This window comes from Suillus paluster, assembly GCF_016628075.1.
Source record: "Suillus paluster strain FC165 chromosome Unknown EDB91scaffold_17, whole genome shotgun sequence".
In the NCBI taxonomy this organism is placed as follows: Eukaryota; Fungi; Basidiomycota; class Agaricomycetes; order Boletales; family Suillaceae; genus Suillus; species Suillus paluster.
Genome location: NW_024537577.1, coordinates 603,362 through 620,016, shown reverse-complemented (window position 1 = coordinate 620,016; position 16,655 = coordinate 603,362). Strand labels below are relative to the sequence as shown.

Here is a 16,655-nt window from a genome sequence, read left to right as displayed (position 1 = left end):
CGTGACGTCGTTTTCGACCTGCTCCGCAAGGTACACGAATCTATTCTCGTCAACGGTCGTTCCGGAGGAAGGCGCTCGCACAATTGTTGTACCATATGCGCATTGCGGACGGGATCGGAAGGAACCATTTCTTGCTCACGCTAATCTATGTATATACAGCGGACGTCCAAGTTCACCAACAGGATAATGATATCATAGAAAACCCGGCAGCCCAGAAGGTGAGGCTGTGACTGTTCGAGCAATCAGACTCATCTCACGTTCGAACGGAATACTCCTTACCACAATCACCCGAGTGGACCTGTTCAAGTACGTGATTGTCACTGAAGAAACACCACTTTCTCCTGCGCACTCGAAGCAATCCAGGCGGATTCATGAATGATACCCAACCCAACACGCTCCATCAAACCCTCATTCTCACTTACCGCCATCACATATAACATACATCCAGAGTAGAACATTCCAAGACTTTCTTCGTCGCACACGCCAGGGCCCGCACTGGTACGGGAAAGGACGGCGAACTCAAGAGAAGCCGGCGGAGCAGGGTCTAATGGCAGTATGACACTGCCAACCCAAGTGGAAGAGCTGGAGAGGATATTGAAGAGGCCATGGTAGAAACGTGCACTTGATTTTTGGTCTTCTCCACCGTCATCTCGCCGTACAACGCTAAAGTGGCTGGAGGTCGTGCGGAAAATGAGGGTACCTGGCTCCAGTTGTCGATCAATGACTATCGAGCCAGGCATAGAGTGTTTCCCCCACGTAGCGAACAGCGCCACGCCATGTAGCCCATGCCCAAGAAGGCCAGGCTGACTTGCCTTCGCCAGGGATCGAACGACGAGCGCGAGGAGTGTGTGGATCATGTTGCCAGACAAGCGCATGCCCGAGGTCTATCAACGTCATTCCAAATTGAAAGGATTTGGCGGGGTCACCCCCACCAAGCTCAAAGCCTTTTGCCAAGACATTCGTCATTGCAGTGATAGCATCGACAATGTCTGACTCCACGGTAAGGTTACGCCGTGTATACGGCCCAATGGCATACATGTAATCCATGACGGACTGACCCGGTGGGGTATGCGTAGGTTTTCGAAGGTAGGTGAAATTTCCTGCACCTTTATACCGCAAAGGTTGGGTAGACGATGAGAGGAACTTGCTTTCAGCGACAACGTCTTCGCAGAAGATATCACGTCTGCACTCAAAGTAGACTTGTTGCCCAGTGAAGTATATTCTTCGGCGGGAGAGCATAAGCTCTTGATAAGTCCAACCACGCGTGCTCCATGCCGATAGATTGAGAGCCTCGATAGGTGGTGGCAAAGGCACAGAGAGATGAAGTCCTTGAACGACCTCGATGTGCTGCTGCGGTGGTCTAGTTCGTGGACGAAGTCCTGGGAGAGGGTCCCGAGCTGACGTGCCGCCAGCAGCATAAATTGTGAAATAAGACCCGCCGTAAATCGAGTCCATAGCGTGTATCTGAATGATCTTGTCTCCTATATCATCTTGAATGATGCATAGAGTGTCAATCCATCGGTATCGTTCGCCAAGTTGTCGAACGAGTTGAATCGAATCTATGATGGTATCGGGGAAGTTTGTTATGTTCAACCCGCCAGGCGTGGAGCGCTCTGCGAAATTATCCTTCGCCATCCAATACTCTGCGCCAATGCCTCCCCATATGTAGCTGAGGGCATCATAACGACAGGCAGGAGGTTCAGGAACAATGGCCATCGACACCACATCCACTATTCTCATAAATCCCGGCAGGCTCCTGTTGTCGCCCATCCACCAGACACTTTCACATATATCTCCATGCCCTTCCTCACACAGTCCGAGCCACTTCTTCACCAGACCGACATCCACAGTTTAGCACAAATGCTAATTGCTTAGCCATCCAAACATACACAGCATATATTATTCCAAGGTAGCGCACCTAGGATATTTTCATGTCAGCACAACTTGCCAACCACACTTACGACATAATATTAGCTACATACACTGAGATACAGAACGGTCATCAGGGACCAGTGGTGCCTCTGTCGTGAATTAATCGTATTTTCACGTTGTCTTCTGACGTGGAACTCCGCTTACCCAGATGAATTCAACCTATAAAATCAGTCTTAGTGAGATGATTGCTCTGGTACTGGCATCAACCTACCTCTTGTCCGAATGTTAGTGCTAGAAACATCATAAGGATATAAGCGGTTCTGTAATACCATCTTGCTCACCCCAATCATACACGATCCCAGCAGAGGCGGCAACTATGAAACCGCAGCCAAGGTTAGATCGAGACATCACCGTCATCATCTGAATGGCTCTCTACGAACCTACGAGATAGCTGGAGACACGATCTGCATTAATGGATGGCCACCGACTAAGATCATCTGAGACTAGGGTCATAGTGGATGGGTGTGTGAGGGAGTGGCGAACTGGGTGGAAGATGGCGTTCGTTATAGATATACCACCATGGAGCGTTTTTATTGCCAGGGGAAAGTCAATGCAGGATCGATATATTGAATCAAAGTAGGTGTTGGTCGTGAAACAGCAAATCAGTCAAATGCGTGCAATGTTTGAACACCGCAAAGATCGAAAAACTGTTCGTGATTTCGGCAACTTGTTTCCAATGCCATTCTCGAGATGTTCTTGTTACACTTGCATCAGTTAAGGAATCCATTAATGAAACCATGTAATCCAAGACAGGCCAAGGTATGATGCAATCATCGAAAACGCCTGATGTCTCAATTCCTCGCTGGCCCGGGCGCGGGTCGCAGAACACCTCTTTTGATATCACTCAAGACGGTTACGTCCTGTCTGCATAATAGAAAAGTCAGACATGAAAAATCGGGGAGGTCTAAACGAAGCAGACAGATGACTCGCCTGTCCCACGCAGGCGGCCTCGGACTTGAACACACTCCTCCAAGCACACCTCTCAACACCTAATTTCTCTGGTCCTCATCATCCTCGGGATTGCATCTTGCCGCTGCGATCGGGTTGTGATATCATAAATGGTAAGTGTAGAATCTGATGCAAACCGCACCACACTGAAAATGCGTCAGTCGATGCGCCCATGAAGGTGGTGCATCAGTTGTCACCGGCAGCATCATGATTGTAACTGATATCTGGTGAACATGAGGCTATACTGTCATAAGTATTGATACAAAGCCAGGGATAGTAGAACAGTAGTTATGCATGCTGACCTAGGATTGCCAGCCCCCATACATCATCTTATCCACGGTAATCGACGCGTTTCGCAAACGAAACATTCAGGCTACAAAACTCGTCGTTATTCTTGCTTTCGGTTTCGCTTTTTGCAAAGGTAAGCTATTTTTGTGAAGACTGCATGTGTCGACATTCCAGAACCATAGACGTGATTCTGATTCATTTGTAAATAGAGAGGCACTTCAGAAGCTTGTTTGCGGCACTCTAAACTCACAAGGACATGAACCTGTCACCCAACAGACTCCTCCCATCGACCATTCAAAGCCTCGATTCTTCACGCTTACTCAATCCAACAAATGGCTCAAATGTGCGGATGCTAACATGAAAGAGCGCGGACAGCTACCTTCAGCAAAGTATCGAGCGGGGCTGTGCACTATCAGGACGAGCCGTATCGCGAGCGCGGAAGGGTGCGTGTAGGCGCAGGGCGGGTATTGGGAGCAGGGCGAGTAGGTACTAGCTTGTTTTCGTATCAATCAGTTTTGTACTCGCAGTCGAAATGTATCGTTTTCCGTCGTTTTTCGTATATTTTGCCCCGCCGCTATGGAAAACAAAACATCGAGGTCCTAATATTTGCGTTGATTTTCGAATGTCCAATTCTCACTGGGGTTCAGCGTTGAAAAAAGGTGATGTACACAGTGGATTCCATCATCCAGGCGTATAGCATGACCTTCTCTTAATTCAGACCGACATTATTGTAAAAAGAATCAGAACCCACCTAAGCACCTCATCCACACAAGTCTAGGTCATGCAGCCTGCGCCAACTTCCTTTCTCTCCGCTCAGTAATCTCCGCACGCTTCTGCGCCAGCATCACCGCCGCACGTTCGTCCCACTGATATGCCCAATAACCAGCAAAACCAAAAGCGCCCATAGATAATGCGTGTCCGCCAAGGTCTGTTTACAGCGTCAGTTTCAGGACATAATGCTACTGAAGAAAAGAAGGTACGCACTCTCCATGAGATTTCTCTTCTTTATTGCGAGCTGCCCGAAACGCGCTGCCAGACCGAATAATGAAAAGCCAGCAACAGTGCCGAGGAGTGCCATCGTGTCTCTATTTGTTTTATTGTGATTTCCACTTAGTTCGCAGAGAACGGGGTAGGGTTGAGTGCGGGGGATGTCGCGAACGTCGAGCTTGTAACTAATCCAAATACTGACAAACAAGCCCCTGACGACTTTGTGATGAGCTCGCAATAAACTTTGACTGTCGTCTACTAGTATTTCGTCTATCTTGCCTATCCAATTATGAATCTTATGGGCTTTTATGTCATCGCATCCCCGCGTGCTGCCCATTCACGTCGGGTTCCACCTCTAGGTAGATATGGCGAGTATCATGATGTTATCATAGTTTTCATTGGATGTTTCTGTGGGATGGTTTTTGGAGGGATACATTGTCTCGGCTGGAATTTTGTTTCACAGACAAACGGAGCAGCTGTTATAGCGTGCAGCATCCCTTATGATCATATGCGCGCCAGCACCTACGCTTATTTTGTCTGGCATTGTCTTGTCTGACATTGACTCATCTTCCCCTCTGGGTGAGAATATCGCATTTTTCTTGCTTCTTGCTACATTAATTAATTGGTGTAACACGTGCAGCGATATCGCTGCACGTGTTACACTAATTGTTCTTATGATCCTAAGCCTGCAATCGCTGCCGTCTGGCGTATACGATACGGTAGCTTGGACCAAGTTTATTCCACATTTGTAGTTTCTTTACATCCTAGTCACGCACTATGATAACTTGCCTTGCTCTTCTGGAATCACTATGTTGCAATCGGGGGTGGGTATGACTCAAGTACGTTTGAACCTAGTGCATAACAGCCCGCAATTTGAACACGAGTGACGCTCGAAGACCAAAGCGAAGCCATGCTGCATGATTATGAAGTAACAACGAACACGATTCTACGGGATGGAATGTGAGGACGACGCCATCTGGATACGCTGCGTGAAATCGAGTGATACACGCAAAAAATATATGTGAACATACCGGACAACTTGAAGGGGATCTGCGCATGCATCCGCATAACTGCCTTGGAATTCACTGTCGATTCCGGTACCTTACTTCTCTTGCTCTGCGACGATGTTATGCGGATGGGCGAGTGGTAATTCCGCAATGCATCAGCACGCACGAATCGCGAACCTCATCGACTTTGTCGAGCTTCACGTATCAGCCTCGCCAGCTCTTGAAAATCTAACGACAAGATTCACCTCACCGCTGTCCTTCTTGCTACGCATACCCTCCCTCACCTCGCGCGGGGGTACATATATCGTCTGGAACCCGACGCTGGCAGCAACAAGGAGGTCGAAATTGTCCGCAGCAACCGTTGCGATCTTGTGAGAAGGTAAGGAAAGGTGGTATGCTGCGGATTCATAGACCTCCTTGTTCCTGCTCGGACATTAGGATGAGATGAAAGGAAGAATGATGGAGACGTACGGCTTGCACGAAACGAACATTTCGGACGAGAAAATACCATCCCAGGGAACACCTTGGTTCTTTGCCTGTAGTGTTAATTGGGGAAGGTCTGATGCAGCGTAGTGCGGTGGCTCAATTACTAGATCGAGAAGTAAATTAAGGTTTCCGTTAGATAAAGCGAGGATGTAGACGTGGCATTCGAGTTTTTCTAGGTCGGGGATAGTGTCCTGATACGCTTTTAAGGGGTTGTCAGTTAGGTTTGTAGGCAGAGTTCCTGAGAGTTTGCACCGTCAGGTTATGCCAGATCATGGTAAGATCTTCACGATCGGATTCCCCAAAACTCCTACAAACCGAGACCAGCGCGGGGTGGTGAGCATATTGTCCAATATCTGCGATGTCGTTAGATGGGGGTCACGTGTATGCACGTTCGAGTCCGCTCAAGCACAAATTATCTGTCAATGCATGACGTCTGCATTGAAAGTGCTCTCCCCGCCCTGGGCCACTCTTTGCCTGTGTGAATGAGCGTGTCATAATCCATATGCCGAGAACTGAGAACGATGGACTTGCACATGAGTATAATATCCGGCTCTCCATTCTTCTGAGAAATCTACCGCATTCTGTGAGCCTGATGGATGCGATCAGGGTGAGAGAATTGTACGAGGATGAAGATCTGTTACCTTCGAGAATCAGCCCCTTGCTAAGGCGGGCTACTTGACAAGTGACTGTGCTGTGCCAGTTGAGGATGGTAATGAATACGTCGAACAAGCAAGCGTCTATAGGTCGAGGTATTCGGTACTCGTCATGATCGCTGGCGTGCTTCAAAGGGCGACAAGGCTGAGGTGGGAGTTCCTGGGACGGCATCAGTTGGTGCCAGTATCCGGTCGCACGGCGTCATCACTGCATACGAGTTGATGCAAGATGATAACTTGAAGGAGGCTGCCTACCAAGTTAGCGCTTAGGCATCAAGTTTAAGCGGCATCCATATTCATGTATGAACATGCAACTTTGGCTAGCTATGCATGATCAAGTCCATCGTTGTTCTGGCGCGGAAGTGTAGCGTATATAGAAAACGCGCCTGGATAACGATGGTCGATTAGGCAGATCTTCACTTAGGAGCACATGAATAAGTGCAACAACCATCTGCATCGAATCTGGAATCCCCGCCCAATCGCCTTCGGCGGGATCTGGAGCAGTGAGAGAAATACCAAAGCAGCTGCAGCTGCAAAAACAAAAGTGAGTTTTGTGAGGAACATTGGTAAATCAATAAGTGCTTACCAGCCGGCGTATATGCCTTATGTGGGGGAACGGAGGGCCCGGCGTTCAAAACACACCATCGAGGTAAGTTCCTGCATAGACACAAACTCATCAGCTGCTGTGCTGCACCTGGATGAATGGTGGGCTTGTATCACTTCCGTTCCTCGGGTGGCACCTCCTACAATACTCTTCCCGAAACTAGATCGATATCTTGCGCGCCTTCTTCTGCGAGGTCTCTCCGTGAGAGTGATGGCCCCGCCTTGGTCCGCCTCAACATCTCCACTCTGCCGACCAACCCACACCATCCCACGGCGGTGTCAATACTCGGAGAATGGCACACATGTCAGCATCGGCCACCACATGCTATTAGGGGCTAGAATGTTGCATTCATGCTCGTTCAAGGTAGCATGAGGATACGGCGGCGAAGAACTAGGGAAGATCATATCAGTATCGATAAATCGACTCAGCGTACCTCGTGACTGGGCTCAGAAGACGACCATGACCATGAAGTAGGAATTCAAAGTCGAATGGGCGAAGGGCAAGGCCTTCCAGATCGGATTGCGAAGACCACATGTATTTCTATCGGTAGCACTGAAGGTTCTTCAGGTAGATTTACGTCAGACAGAAGATCGCAAGGCATCGCTATCCACGTACATGTGCTTCCCTTCACCGCCATCTTCTGGCGCGGCACGGCTCTGATGCGCAGTGCCGTGGCACTGCCTAGCGAGCACCTACGCCATTCTTGCGCAGTATGCCACTCGAATGCCCATGCTCTGAGTATGACTCCAATGTTCACAAGCGCCATCATCGTCCAATCGCATGCTTCGACTCCCTCGATTACGATGTGATCGCGAGTGAGGGTCGGAAAGAAGTCGACGAGTTTGGATGTTTCTGGATGTGCAACATGTAGTGCGGGAAGTTTAGTGTGCGGGCGAGGCTACCACTGCGTATGTGAACTCTTTGATAGATATAACAAATGGTGGAGAGCGATCATGCTACGGAAAATAACTAATCAACGATATTGTAGATAGAACCTGTGAAATCGTACCTGTTGCCAAAGTAATGCACGACGCGTGCTGTATCGACGTCGTGGCTCAGCAACAAAGATATAAATGCAACTTGCCTGTACCTGCAAGACCTTGAGCGTGCCACCTTCAATATGCTTCGTCATCACCTGTTCCTTCACGTAACATTGATCATCCGCGCAGCCACGGTGCCAACTCTTGGGCTTGTGAGTTATACATCCGCACGGTGGGATGATCAGATGCAAGTAGACTCGCAACAACAACAAAAAATATTGATCACCTACATGACTATGGCGACACACACAAATCTTCTGCATGTACCAAGTTTCTTTTTTGATGTATCAGTAACTGTTCGACTCGATGGATCACAATCTGGTTTCAACTACAACATTCCGAGGTCTTTTGCTGTCCACTCAGGCGTGGTGGTCGAGTCTTTCTTGGCACCTTTATGAGTGCCTATTGTCGACGGGTAGTATCTGTCGCAACAACCGTTCGAAGCACCTTATCTTTGTGGTTGCGACATAGAACGTATAGAATCTAGATAGCCCGGATCAGTGATTCAGTACTACTAAGTAGTAGCTGTCGGCAATGTGAGAAGGACGTAGCGGATTTTGCCGCACGCGGCCAAGTACAGCACTCACCGTATTAGTTCTCTCACAGATATTTGCTGTGCCAGTGCTCGAGTTTCTGCTCCCTGTGTGCGTATTCACTCTCATATCACTCAATTCGCACTCATTGCGAGACCCTCCACAGTGAGATATCGATGGGGCAGTTGTTATGTTGCGACAATAACATAGCAGACAATGTAGATAAGTCTCGAGCGGTCCTGAGGCTCTGTCCTCCTGTCCATTGCCTTCGAGTGGCGTGTCTCTGTTATCTTGCAATACACCTTCAACGTAGATTTCAGCAGTTGGGCTTCCTGTCTGACCTCGATGAGTCCATTGAGGTCTATCGGGCTGCACTGGAGCTCCGACCCCTTGGTTCTTTATATCGAGCCACGTGTCTCAACAATCTTGCCAACAGCCTTCGAGACAGATTCGAGCAGCGAGGCTCCCTATCTGACCTTGATGAGGCCATTAAGCTCTACCGGGCTGCACTACTCCTCCGTCCCCCCGGTAATTATGATCGAGCCTCAGCTCTCGCAAATCTTGCCGACAGCCTTGAAGACAAATTCAAACAATGTGGCACCCTAGCTGACCTTGATGAGGCCATTGAACTAAATCTGGCTGCACTACTCCTCTGCCCCCCTGGTCATTCTGATCGAGCCATGTGTCTCAATAACCTTGCCATCAGCATTCATGACAGATTCGACCAGCGGGGCGCCCTGTCTGACCTTGACGAGGCCGTTGAGCTCCATCGGGCTGCACTACTCCTCCGCCCCCCTGATCATTCTGAGCGAGTCGTGTCTCTCAGCAATCTTGCCCTCGGCCTTCGAGACAGATTCAAGCAGAGAGGTTCCCTGTCTGACCTTGATGAGGCCATTGAGCTTCAACGAGCTGCGCTACTCCTCCTTTGCCCTGGTCATCCCAAGCGAGCCTCATCTTTCACCAATCTTGCTGCCAGCCTTCGCGACAAATTCCAGCAATGTGGCGCTCTGTCTGACCTTGACGAGGCCATTGAACTCAATCGGGCTGCACTACTCCTCCATTCCCCTGGTCATTCTGAGCGGGTCGTGTCTCTCAACAATCTTGCCAACAGCCTTCGAGATAGATTCGAGCAGCGAGGCTCCTCATCTGACCTTGATGAGGCCATTGAGCTTTATCGAGCTGCACTACTCCTCTGTCCCTCTGGACATAATGATCGATCCATATCTCTCAACAATCTTGCCCGCAGCCTGATAGATAGATTCAACCAGCGTGGCACCCTGTCTGACCTTGATGATGCCATTGAGCACCATCGGGCTGCACTACTCCTCTGTCCCCCTGGCCATTCTCTTCGATCCATGTCTCTGAACAATCTTGCCATCAGCCTTCGAAACAGATTCCACCAGTGTGGCACCCTGTCTGACCTTGACGAGGCCATTGAGCTCAATCAGGCTGCACTACTCCTCTGCCCCCCTGGTCATTCTGATCGGTCAATGTCTCTGAACAATCTTGCCACCAGCCTTCGAGACAGATTTCGCCGGTGTGGCGCCCTGTCTGAACTTGATGATGCCATTGAGTTCAATCGGGCTGCACTACTACTTCATCCCCCCGGTCATTCTGATCGATCTATGTCTCTCAACAATCTTGCCAACAGCCTTTATGACAGATTCCACCAGCATGGCGCCCTGTTTGAGCTTGATGATGCAATTGAGCTCCATCGAGCTGCACTACTACTCCGTCCCCCCGGTCATTCTGATCGATCCTCGTCTCTCGACGCTCTTTCCCACTGCCTACGATCCAGATTCAAGCACCGGGATGTCATATCGGACCTGGATGAATCATTTGGGCTCTATCTGGAACTCCCCGGCGTCTCTAATGCAGCATCTCGTAGCGATCTTAATGCTGCCTAAGTCATGGGTAAGCTCCGCCGAGCAGTTTAATCATAGCTCTGCATTGGTTGCCTATCAGACCGCATTGAAATTCCTAGATCGGCATGTTGCTCTTTTGTCATCTTCTTTGCGCCATTTCGACGTATTCAAGGAAGCCACTTCTTCCCTTGCTATGGATGCTTTCTCGTGCAGTATCCGTTATGGTGATTTGATGACGGCTGTGGAACTCGTGGAGCAAGGCCGTGCAGTATTCTGGACCCACTTGGCACGCTTCCGCACACCGATCGATGAACTTTCCCTTTCAGGTGACCCCGGTGCAACCTTGGCGGATGAGTTCAAGCGACTGAGCTTTCGCCTTCGTAACGCTGTTCGATCAATCCACTGAAGACCAGTCCCCGCAAATTCGTCAATTGACTATGCAATGGGACGACGTCGTCTCACGCATCCGCATGCTCCCCGACTTTTCTCATTTTCTCCTGCCTCCACCATTTTCTGGGCTCCAGAAGGCAGCTGATGAAGGTCCGGTTATCGTCGTGAATGCTAGTCAGTACAGCTGCGACGCCTTAATTATTTTCGGCTTCCGAGATCCCGTCCACATTCCCCTTGATATCACGCAGACCGAAGTCTCCGAGTTGTCCTCGGAGTTTCAGTCCCTCGCAGAGGAATTTGGTTCTTCTGATCATCAACAAGAGCTTGCCAGCATCCTCCGCGAGCTCTGGAAACTATATTGTTGACCCCGTAGTCCAAGCGCTCAGTGGAGTCAAAAGTTGAATATGGCTCGCGTATCTGGTGGTGTCCCACCGCTGAGTTCACTCTACTTCCTCTACATGCCGCCGGTCCGTACGAGAAGAAGAAGGACAATTTGCCCCACATTTACATATCCTCTTACACCCCGACTTTGGCTGCTCTTATTCGTGCGAGACAGCAGGTTTCTGGAGATACGTCCATGCAACATTTCGTTGCCGTAGGTCAAGCAAATCCGGACAGAGGGAAGGCACTCCGATGTGTTGCTCCTGAGTTGGCTGTAGTCGCTCAGCGTCTCTCGCCCCTCGTCTCCTTCACATCGCTAGAGGACAGCGGCGCAACAGTCCAGGGTGCGCTCGATGCATTACGCCATAATCAGTGGCTCCACCTAGCCTGCCATGGAATGCCGAATCGAAAACAGCCATTCGAATCTTCCTTCGCAATGCGCGACGGGCCTTTGATGATCACAGACATCATCCGATCCCACTGGCAGAATCCGGAGTTTGCATTCTTATCTGCCTGCCACACTACCGTAGGCGATGAGACGAGTCTCGATGAGTCAATTCATCTCGCTGCGGCTATGCAATTCTCCGGATTTCGCAGTGTGATTGGTTCCATGTGGTCTGTCGATGACGATGTTGCACGGCAGGTCGTGTCCGCTTTTTACGGCAACTTGGTTGATGGTTCAGGGAGATTGGAATGCACACGGGCTGCGGTAGCGTTGCAAAAGGCTGTGAAGTCGTTGCGCAAGATGAAGATTCCACTAGAACAGCAGATTGTATTTGTTCATATAGGTGTCTAGCTTGCCCATTCGCCATCTCACGCTAAAGTGAATAGAATACTGAAACCTTCAGCGCCCGGTACTATTGGTTACCACTCGCTCGTGCAGCACCACATTTCGTGCAGTCACGCAAATGTCACGGAAAGTCACGGAATAGTCACACTGTCCGATTTCGCAGTCCGCTCGACACGCTGTGGATTAGATATTAGGAAGATATATACGAGTGTACCAGTGGCTAGTATGTAGTAATCTAATTGAATATGTATTGCGAGTTGCCGGAGTAATGAAAAGGGAGACTATTAGGATGCCCAGACAGCAATGGCTGTGATGATGTAGATATGACAGGAGCGGTTGTTGAGAGTACAGCGGGGCCAACATGATGTAGGTGGTTCGGATAAGGAATGGGGAGAGATCCTTGCATTTGCGGAAAAAATGGTGGCTGCGGGTAGAACATATTGTTGGCTGCCGTGGGGAGAGGAGTACTTGCTGAAGGTGTTGAGTTTTCATTCGAAGTTGGGTTGGCAACGGCAACAGGCCTGCCAGTGCGTCGTTTTGAACCATATAGCGCCGAAAATCGAGGATTATCTGCAAGGGCTGTGCGAGTGTCAGGATCTTCCAAGTGAGCTTTGATCCGTGCAGCAAGATTAGCGATTTTTCCGTCTCTCGAGAGTCCGAGTGCTCCGGCAAGTGCTTTTGCCTGCCGCATGATCTCGCACAGTCTGTGGGGGTACCTGAAGGAAAATTGAGTTGCGATAAAATTATTGAGGGAGTGCTTACATTGTGAGCTATGGCAGCACTGCGGAAAACTGCCATGAACACCAGTCAAGGTATCCTGGATGGCGGCTTGAATGCGAGCCTCTTTGGTGGGATCTCGGGGACCTTTCCGCTTCCCACCGACTCGAGTGCGCGCCATCCGTGCGGCAAGTAGACGCGTCCAGACGCGTTGCCACCAACGCGTCTGAGTTGAAACTCCGCTACGGCATCGGACGGCAGGTGACAATGGAAGTGACAAAAGCCTTTGTCACAAGCAAACATTTATCTCTCTTGTTTCTTGTCCGAATGTATCCGTCTAAGCTCGTAAGATGTTCTTGTGTATTATTATTTCAAATGGACATAGTAGTTTGAAGATTTGTAGTAGGAAAAGTGTGGTTTTGGAGGATGCACGAAATGTGGTACTGCACGAGTGAGTGGTAACCAATAGTATGAAGCCCAAGTTCTACTATGTATAAGTCATAAAGGAAGAGCACTCGGAATGACATGCTTAATCATACGCCGACAAAGTACTAATTAACGCAGACGTTTGGTGCTAGAGTCTAGACTTGAAACCTTAGTGATGAAGATGAAATGGCTTTACCTTCTCGATGCCATTACGCATTCAGGTCGGCTCCCGACTTCCGGTGCTTCCATCTGACTTGAGCAGTGGCTTGTCTCGCAGCGTCGAGGGATTGGATCCCCATAGTCATATCCCAACATGGGGTGTCCCTTGTCACATCCTAACAGGGATTTCTTATCACAGCCCATGAGAGATACACCATACAGAACGTAATATATCAGCGAAATCAAGCCAACCTTTTGGTGCCAGAGTCTTGAGCGTTCGGTGATGAAGATGAAATGAATTTACCTTCTTGATGCCCTCCGTCACTATAAACTCGGGTCGGCTTACAACGAACAAACGTTTGAGCAATACGTACCATCCTTCATATATTTCATATCGGAAGGGGATTGCAGAATGACAAAGTACTTCGAGTCAGCCTTTTGGTGGCAGAGCCTTGGAAGTTTAGTGATGAAGATAAAATGACTTTACCTTCTCACTGTAGAAGCTCTAGATCTGTTCAGGTCGGCGACTTCCGCTGTTTCCATCTGACTTGAGCAGTGATTTATTTCGTAGCAATGGATCCATACCCCAATATTAATGTGGGATGTCCCTTGTCAAGCCTGACAGCCTGAGGAACGTTCCTAATATTTGACAATCGCTGTCCGGACCGCGTATTCTTCAGCCTGGAGAGGTCTAGAGCTTACAACGCTGCTTCTCACTGGGAATAACCAATGGATGAAGCTTAAGTCCCCCTATGAGTCATCAACGTGATCACTTGTGTGGGGGGCATAAGGCGTCAAGTAACAAATAACATCAGAGTAAAACGCCGCATATCTGCCTTCAATCGCCTGAATGAAGCGCCCATGATGGTGGAGAATGGGTTTCACCGTTAGATAGAAGCAGAACATGTGTTCGATGGGCGGTGATATATTTATGCAGATACAGATGATATCCTCGAGGATATTGGAAGAACGGTAGCGAGTATAATGCGCCGCCCAGATATCAGAAGATGATCTTGATTTCATACCGAGGTGGTGTTCATAATCCGATAAGATCGACTAGGCTCCGCGAAGGTGAGGCACGAGGCAAGTAAACGGTTGTGCCGTGCATTGTCGGAGTTGAGAAGTATGCTTATGTAATTTGTACCTCTCTGATACATACATTGTTACTCCTCGTGATCCCGCCCAAGGACGACGAACAAGGGAAAGGACTTTCAAGTAATTCGACGTCGACTGCACTAAAATCGACGCGCCAGACTTTTCTCAACCCCGTCACCGTTCAAATTTAATTCTATGCCAGTCGCTCATTTGATGTCTGCTCAAGTTTCCCCACTCGCTTTCATCATCCCCCGTCCACATATCCCTTCCTCTATCCCTCGTCTATCAACAAGTTCTTTCATTTCTTCTGCTCCACGGACCCCTTCTCGTAGTCCAGTCGCGTCTCATATATTCATTTCCCCCCCAGCCCCCAATAGGAACAGTACTGACTCATGGAATAGTTCAAACTATGACTTTGATGACCCCAACGTGGAGTGGAAGGAGGATGAGGTCAGGTTACTTGGCAGGGTGCGTGAATTACCTAGCTTTGACAACTGATTTGAATTTAACGCGCCTAAATGTGTTGCAGACCTTGGATGCCCTCCCGGCTCATCTTATCACGCCTTTCAATGGCTCAATTCCACCTCCCAATCTTCTTGACAAGATTGCACGTGGTGTCACAGCTGCAAAAGGCCCTAATGATTGGCCTCACTCCGTCACCGCAACGCGTACTAAATTGCTTGACCTCGCCCGTGCAAGAGCAATGGAGGAGCGGAAAAGGTCCATCATTAATGAGGATGTTATATTTCTGAGCGGCAATGCACATTGTCCGAGCGTGCATGGTGAACGGAGTAAATGTGCTGAGCGCAACGATACTCCCGTGGACGTCCTTCAGTCTACCACAAACACCCCTAGGCGCCATCCGCTATACAGGAAGTCCAGTATGGATTTCATGACCGACGCAAAGACTGACCATACGGAGAGCATAGCTCGGTACGTCTTTCCTTCCCTTCTGTCTCCCTTATCTGACTATATTCGCAGTCTTTCGCACCGTCTACAACGACACGAGCACACTTTCCACCACCCATACCTCCGTCCTGCTCACTTGCGTCGTCCTACTGAACATTCACTTGCTCCCTCTACGCCTAGTTCCTCAACCCTCAACGCCTCCAACAGTCATATTCGAAAGTCCACTGCGTCCTCAAATTCTAACTCCACCTTCGGCACTCCCGTTTCTGCCTCTGTGCCTCTGCGTCCATCCTCTCTGCGCAGGTCTTCTACTTTGACCCTCGCAAGCTCCTGCGACATGCGCGTGGATGCAGAAGGTGATTCCGAGAACGTATTCAAGACTTCCGAGTTCCGCCGTAGCGGAGGTGATCCTCTGGGCACTACTGTTGGGGTAAAGGTCAAGAAAGCCCCTGTACATGATCTCAAGATTGCTTCTCCAAGGACACCGTCAGCAAAGAAAGTGAAAACGCCTCTTCCTACCACAAATACAAATACTAAAACTAAACTTCCTGCTCTCTCTGTGAGCTCCCCGCCAAGGACACCTCCATCCAAGCCCCGAGTGCTACCCCCCACAACAATCAAAGCAGCCACGCCCATCAAGCAACCCAAATTTCGCAAGGGTCACATACCATCCCTCAGCATCTCCACCGATGAAGAGGAGAACGCACGCTCAAAACGTGCGAAGAAGCCCCGTATTCGGGAACCATCCTGGTCGCATATCGCGCCCCCAGATGCTCGGCAGCCCCTTTTGGCATCATCGCAAATTACAACTTCCGCACCCAAGGCTAACAAACGCGAGGCGAGCGACTCAGGGCGCAGCGCTGCCTCTGGGCCCAAGACCTCTTCCTGCTCGTCGGATAATGATAATGAATTCTCCACTGCGAGCGTAGAGACCGCAGCGACAAGCGTCTCTCTCTCCATCCCTGCTGCACCCAAGCCCAAGGTTAAACCTAAGGCTAAACCGAGCTTGCAGCAGAAGGAAGAACCAAAGCCCATCCGCCGCAACCTCTTGCGCAACCCCTCCATGTTTGGCCCCGAACTTCCATGCCCACAGGCGACGCCATCGCCTCCCTCACGCATCCCGCTGTCATCCCCAATATACGCTGCTTCTCCCGTACCCGTAGATTCGTCCCCGAGTACGCCTTCTACGCCTGCGCTCACTATTCAGACGCGTCCACGCACGCTGCGCCGTGCCGCGCGGAGGATCTCATTTGGGAGTCTTGCTAATGCCCGTGCGGTGAGTCCTGTGGAGGGGGAGAGTGGGGCGGGTGTGCTTGGGCTTGGGAGTGCGTTCCAGCTTGCTTGATTTGATTTGATTTGATTTGATTTTGTGTTTACGATGGGTTGGTGTGAGCTGGGCTCGCAGTCACGACCGCTATCCTATCCTATTTTATCCTCGATGCTTC

At 49.8% G+C, this 16,655-nt stretch overlaps 5 protein-coding genes across 5 annotated transcripts; 2 read left to right on the top strand and 3 right to left on the bottom strand.

Moving 5' to 3' along the window:
• Window positions 1-49: 49 nt before the first annotated feature.
• EDB91DRAFT_1080933 (heterokaryon incompatibility protein-domain-containing protein) lies at window positions 50-2,385 on the bottom strand (the record flags this gene model as incomplete). The annotated part of the gene is made up of 8 exons (XM_041315310.1): window positions 50-145; window positions 423-700; window positions 726-1,827; window positions 1,983-2,021; window positions 2,077-2,091; window positions 2,144-2,163; window positions 2,214-2,246; window positions 2,313-2,385. The coding sequence occupies 8 exons, from the start codon at window positions 2,383-2,385 to the stop codon at window positions 50-52; spliced, it is 1,656 nt and encodes a 551-aa protein (XP_041178824.1).
• A 1,395-nt stretch (window positions 2,386-3,780) lies between these two features.
• Window positions 3,781-4,373, bottom strand: EDB91DRAFT_211671 (uncharacterized protein). The gene is made up of 3 exons (XM_041326464.1): window positions 4,153-4,373; window positions 3,920-4,096; window positions 3,781-3,871 (listed from the first exon to the last, which is right to left on the bottom strand). Exons 1-2 carry the CDS (start codon window positions 4,244-4,246, stop codon window positions 3,948-3,950), a joined length of 243 nt encoding a protein of 80 aa, XP_041178823.1. The 5' UTR covers window positions 4,247-4,373; the 3' UTR covers window positions 3,781-3,871; window positions 3,920-3,947.
• Window positions 4,374-5,359: 986 nt separating this feature from the next.
• On the bottom strand, window positions 5,360-6,473 carry EDB91DRAFT_1050840 (HAD-like domain-containing protein; the record flags this gene model as incomplete). Its single annotated transcript, XM_041313565.1, is given in 7 exon segments — window positions 5,360-5,585; window positions 5,634-5,698; window positions 5,753-5,839; window positions 5,901-5,952; window positions 5,964-6,048; window positions 6,169-6,237; window positions 6,290-6,473. The coding sequence occupies 7 exon segments, from the start codon at window positions 6,471-6,473 to the stop codon at window positions 5,360-5,362; spliced, it is 768 nt and encodes a 255-aa protein (XP_041178822.1).
• Window positions 6,474-8,025: 1,552 nt separating this feature from the next.
• EDB91DRAFT_1335698 (TPR-like protein) lies at window positions 8,026-12,817 on the top strand (the record flags this gene model as incomplete). Its single annotated transcript, XM_041325504.1, has 10 exons — window positions 8,026-8,097; window positions 8,552-8,589; window positions 8,792-10,221; window positions 10,277-10,392; window positions 10,444-10,723; window positions 10,752-11,093; window positions 11,120-11,902; window positions 11,963-12,127; window positions 12,275-12,508; window positions 12,684-12,817. 10 exons carry the CDS (start codon window positions 8,026-8,028, stop codon window positions 12,815-12,817), a joined length of 3,594 nt encoding a protein of 1,197 aa, XP_041178821.1.
• Window positions 12,818-14,514: 1,697 nt separating this feature from the next.
• Window positions 14,515-16,555, top strand: EDB91DRAFT_1247014 (uncharacterized protein; the record flags this gene model as incomplete). Its single annotated transcript, XM_041322753.1, has 3 exons — window positions 14,515-14,769; window positions 14,831-15,234; window positions 15,283-16,555. The coding sequence occupies 3 exons, from the start codon at window positions 14,515-14,517 to the stop codon at window positions 16,553-16,555; spliced, it is 1,932 nt and encodes a 643-aa protein (XP_041178820.1).
• Window positions 16,556-16,655: the final 100 nt, after the last annotated feature.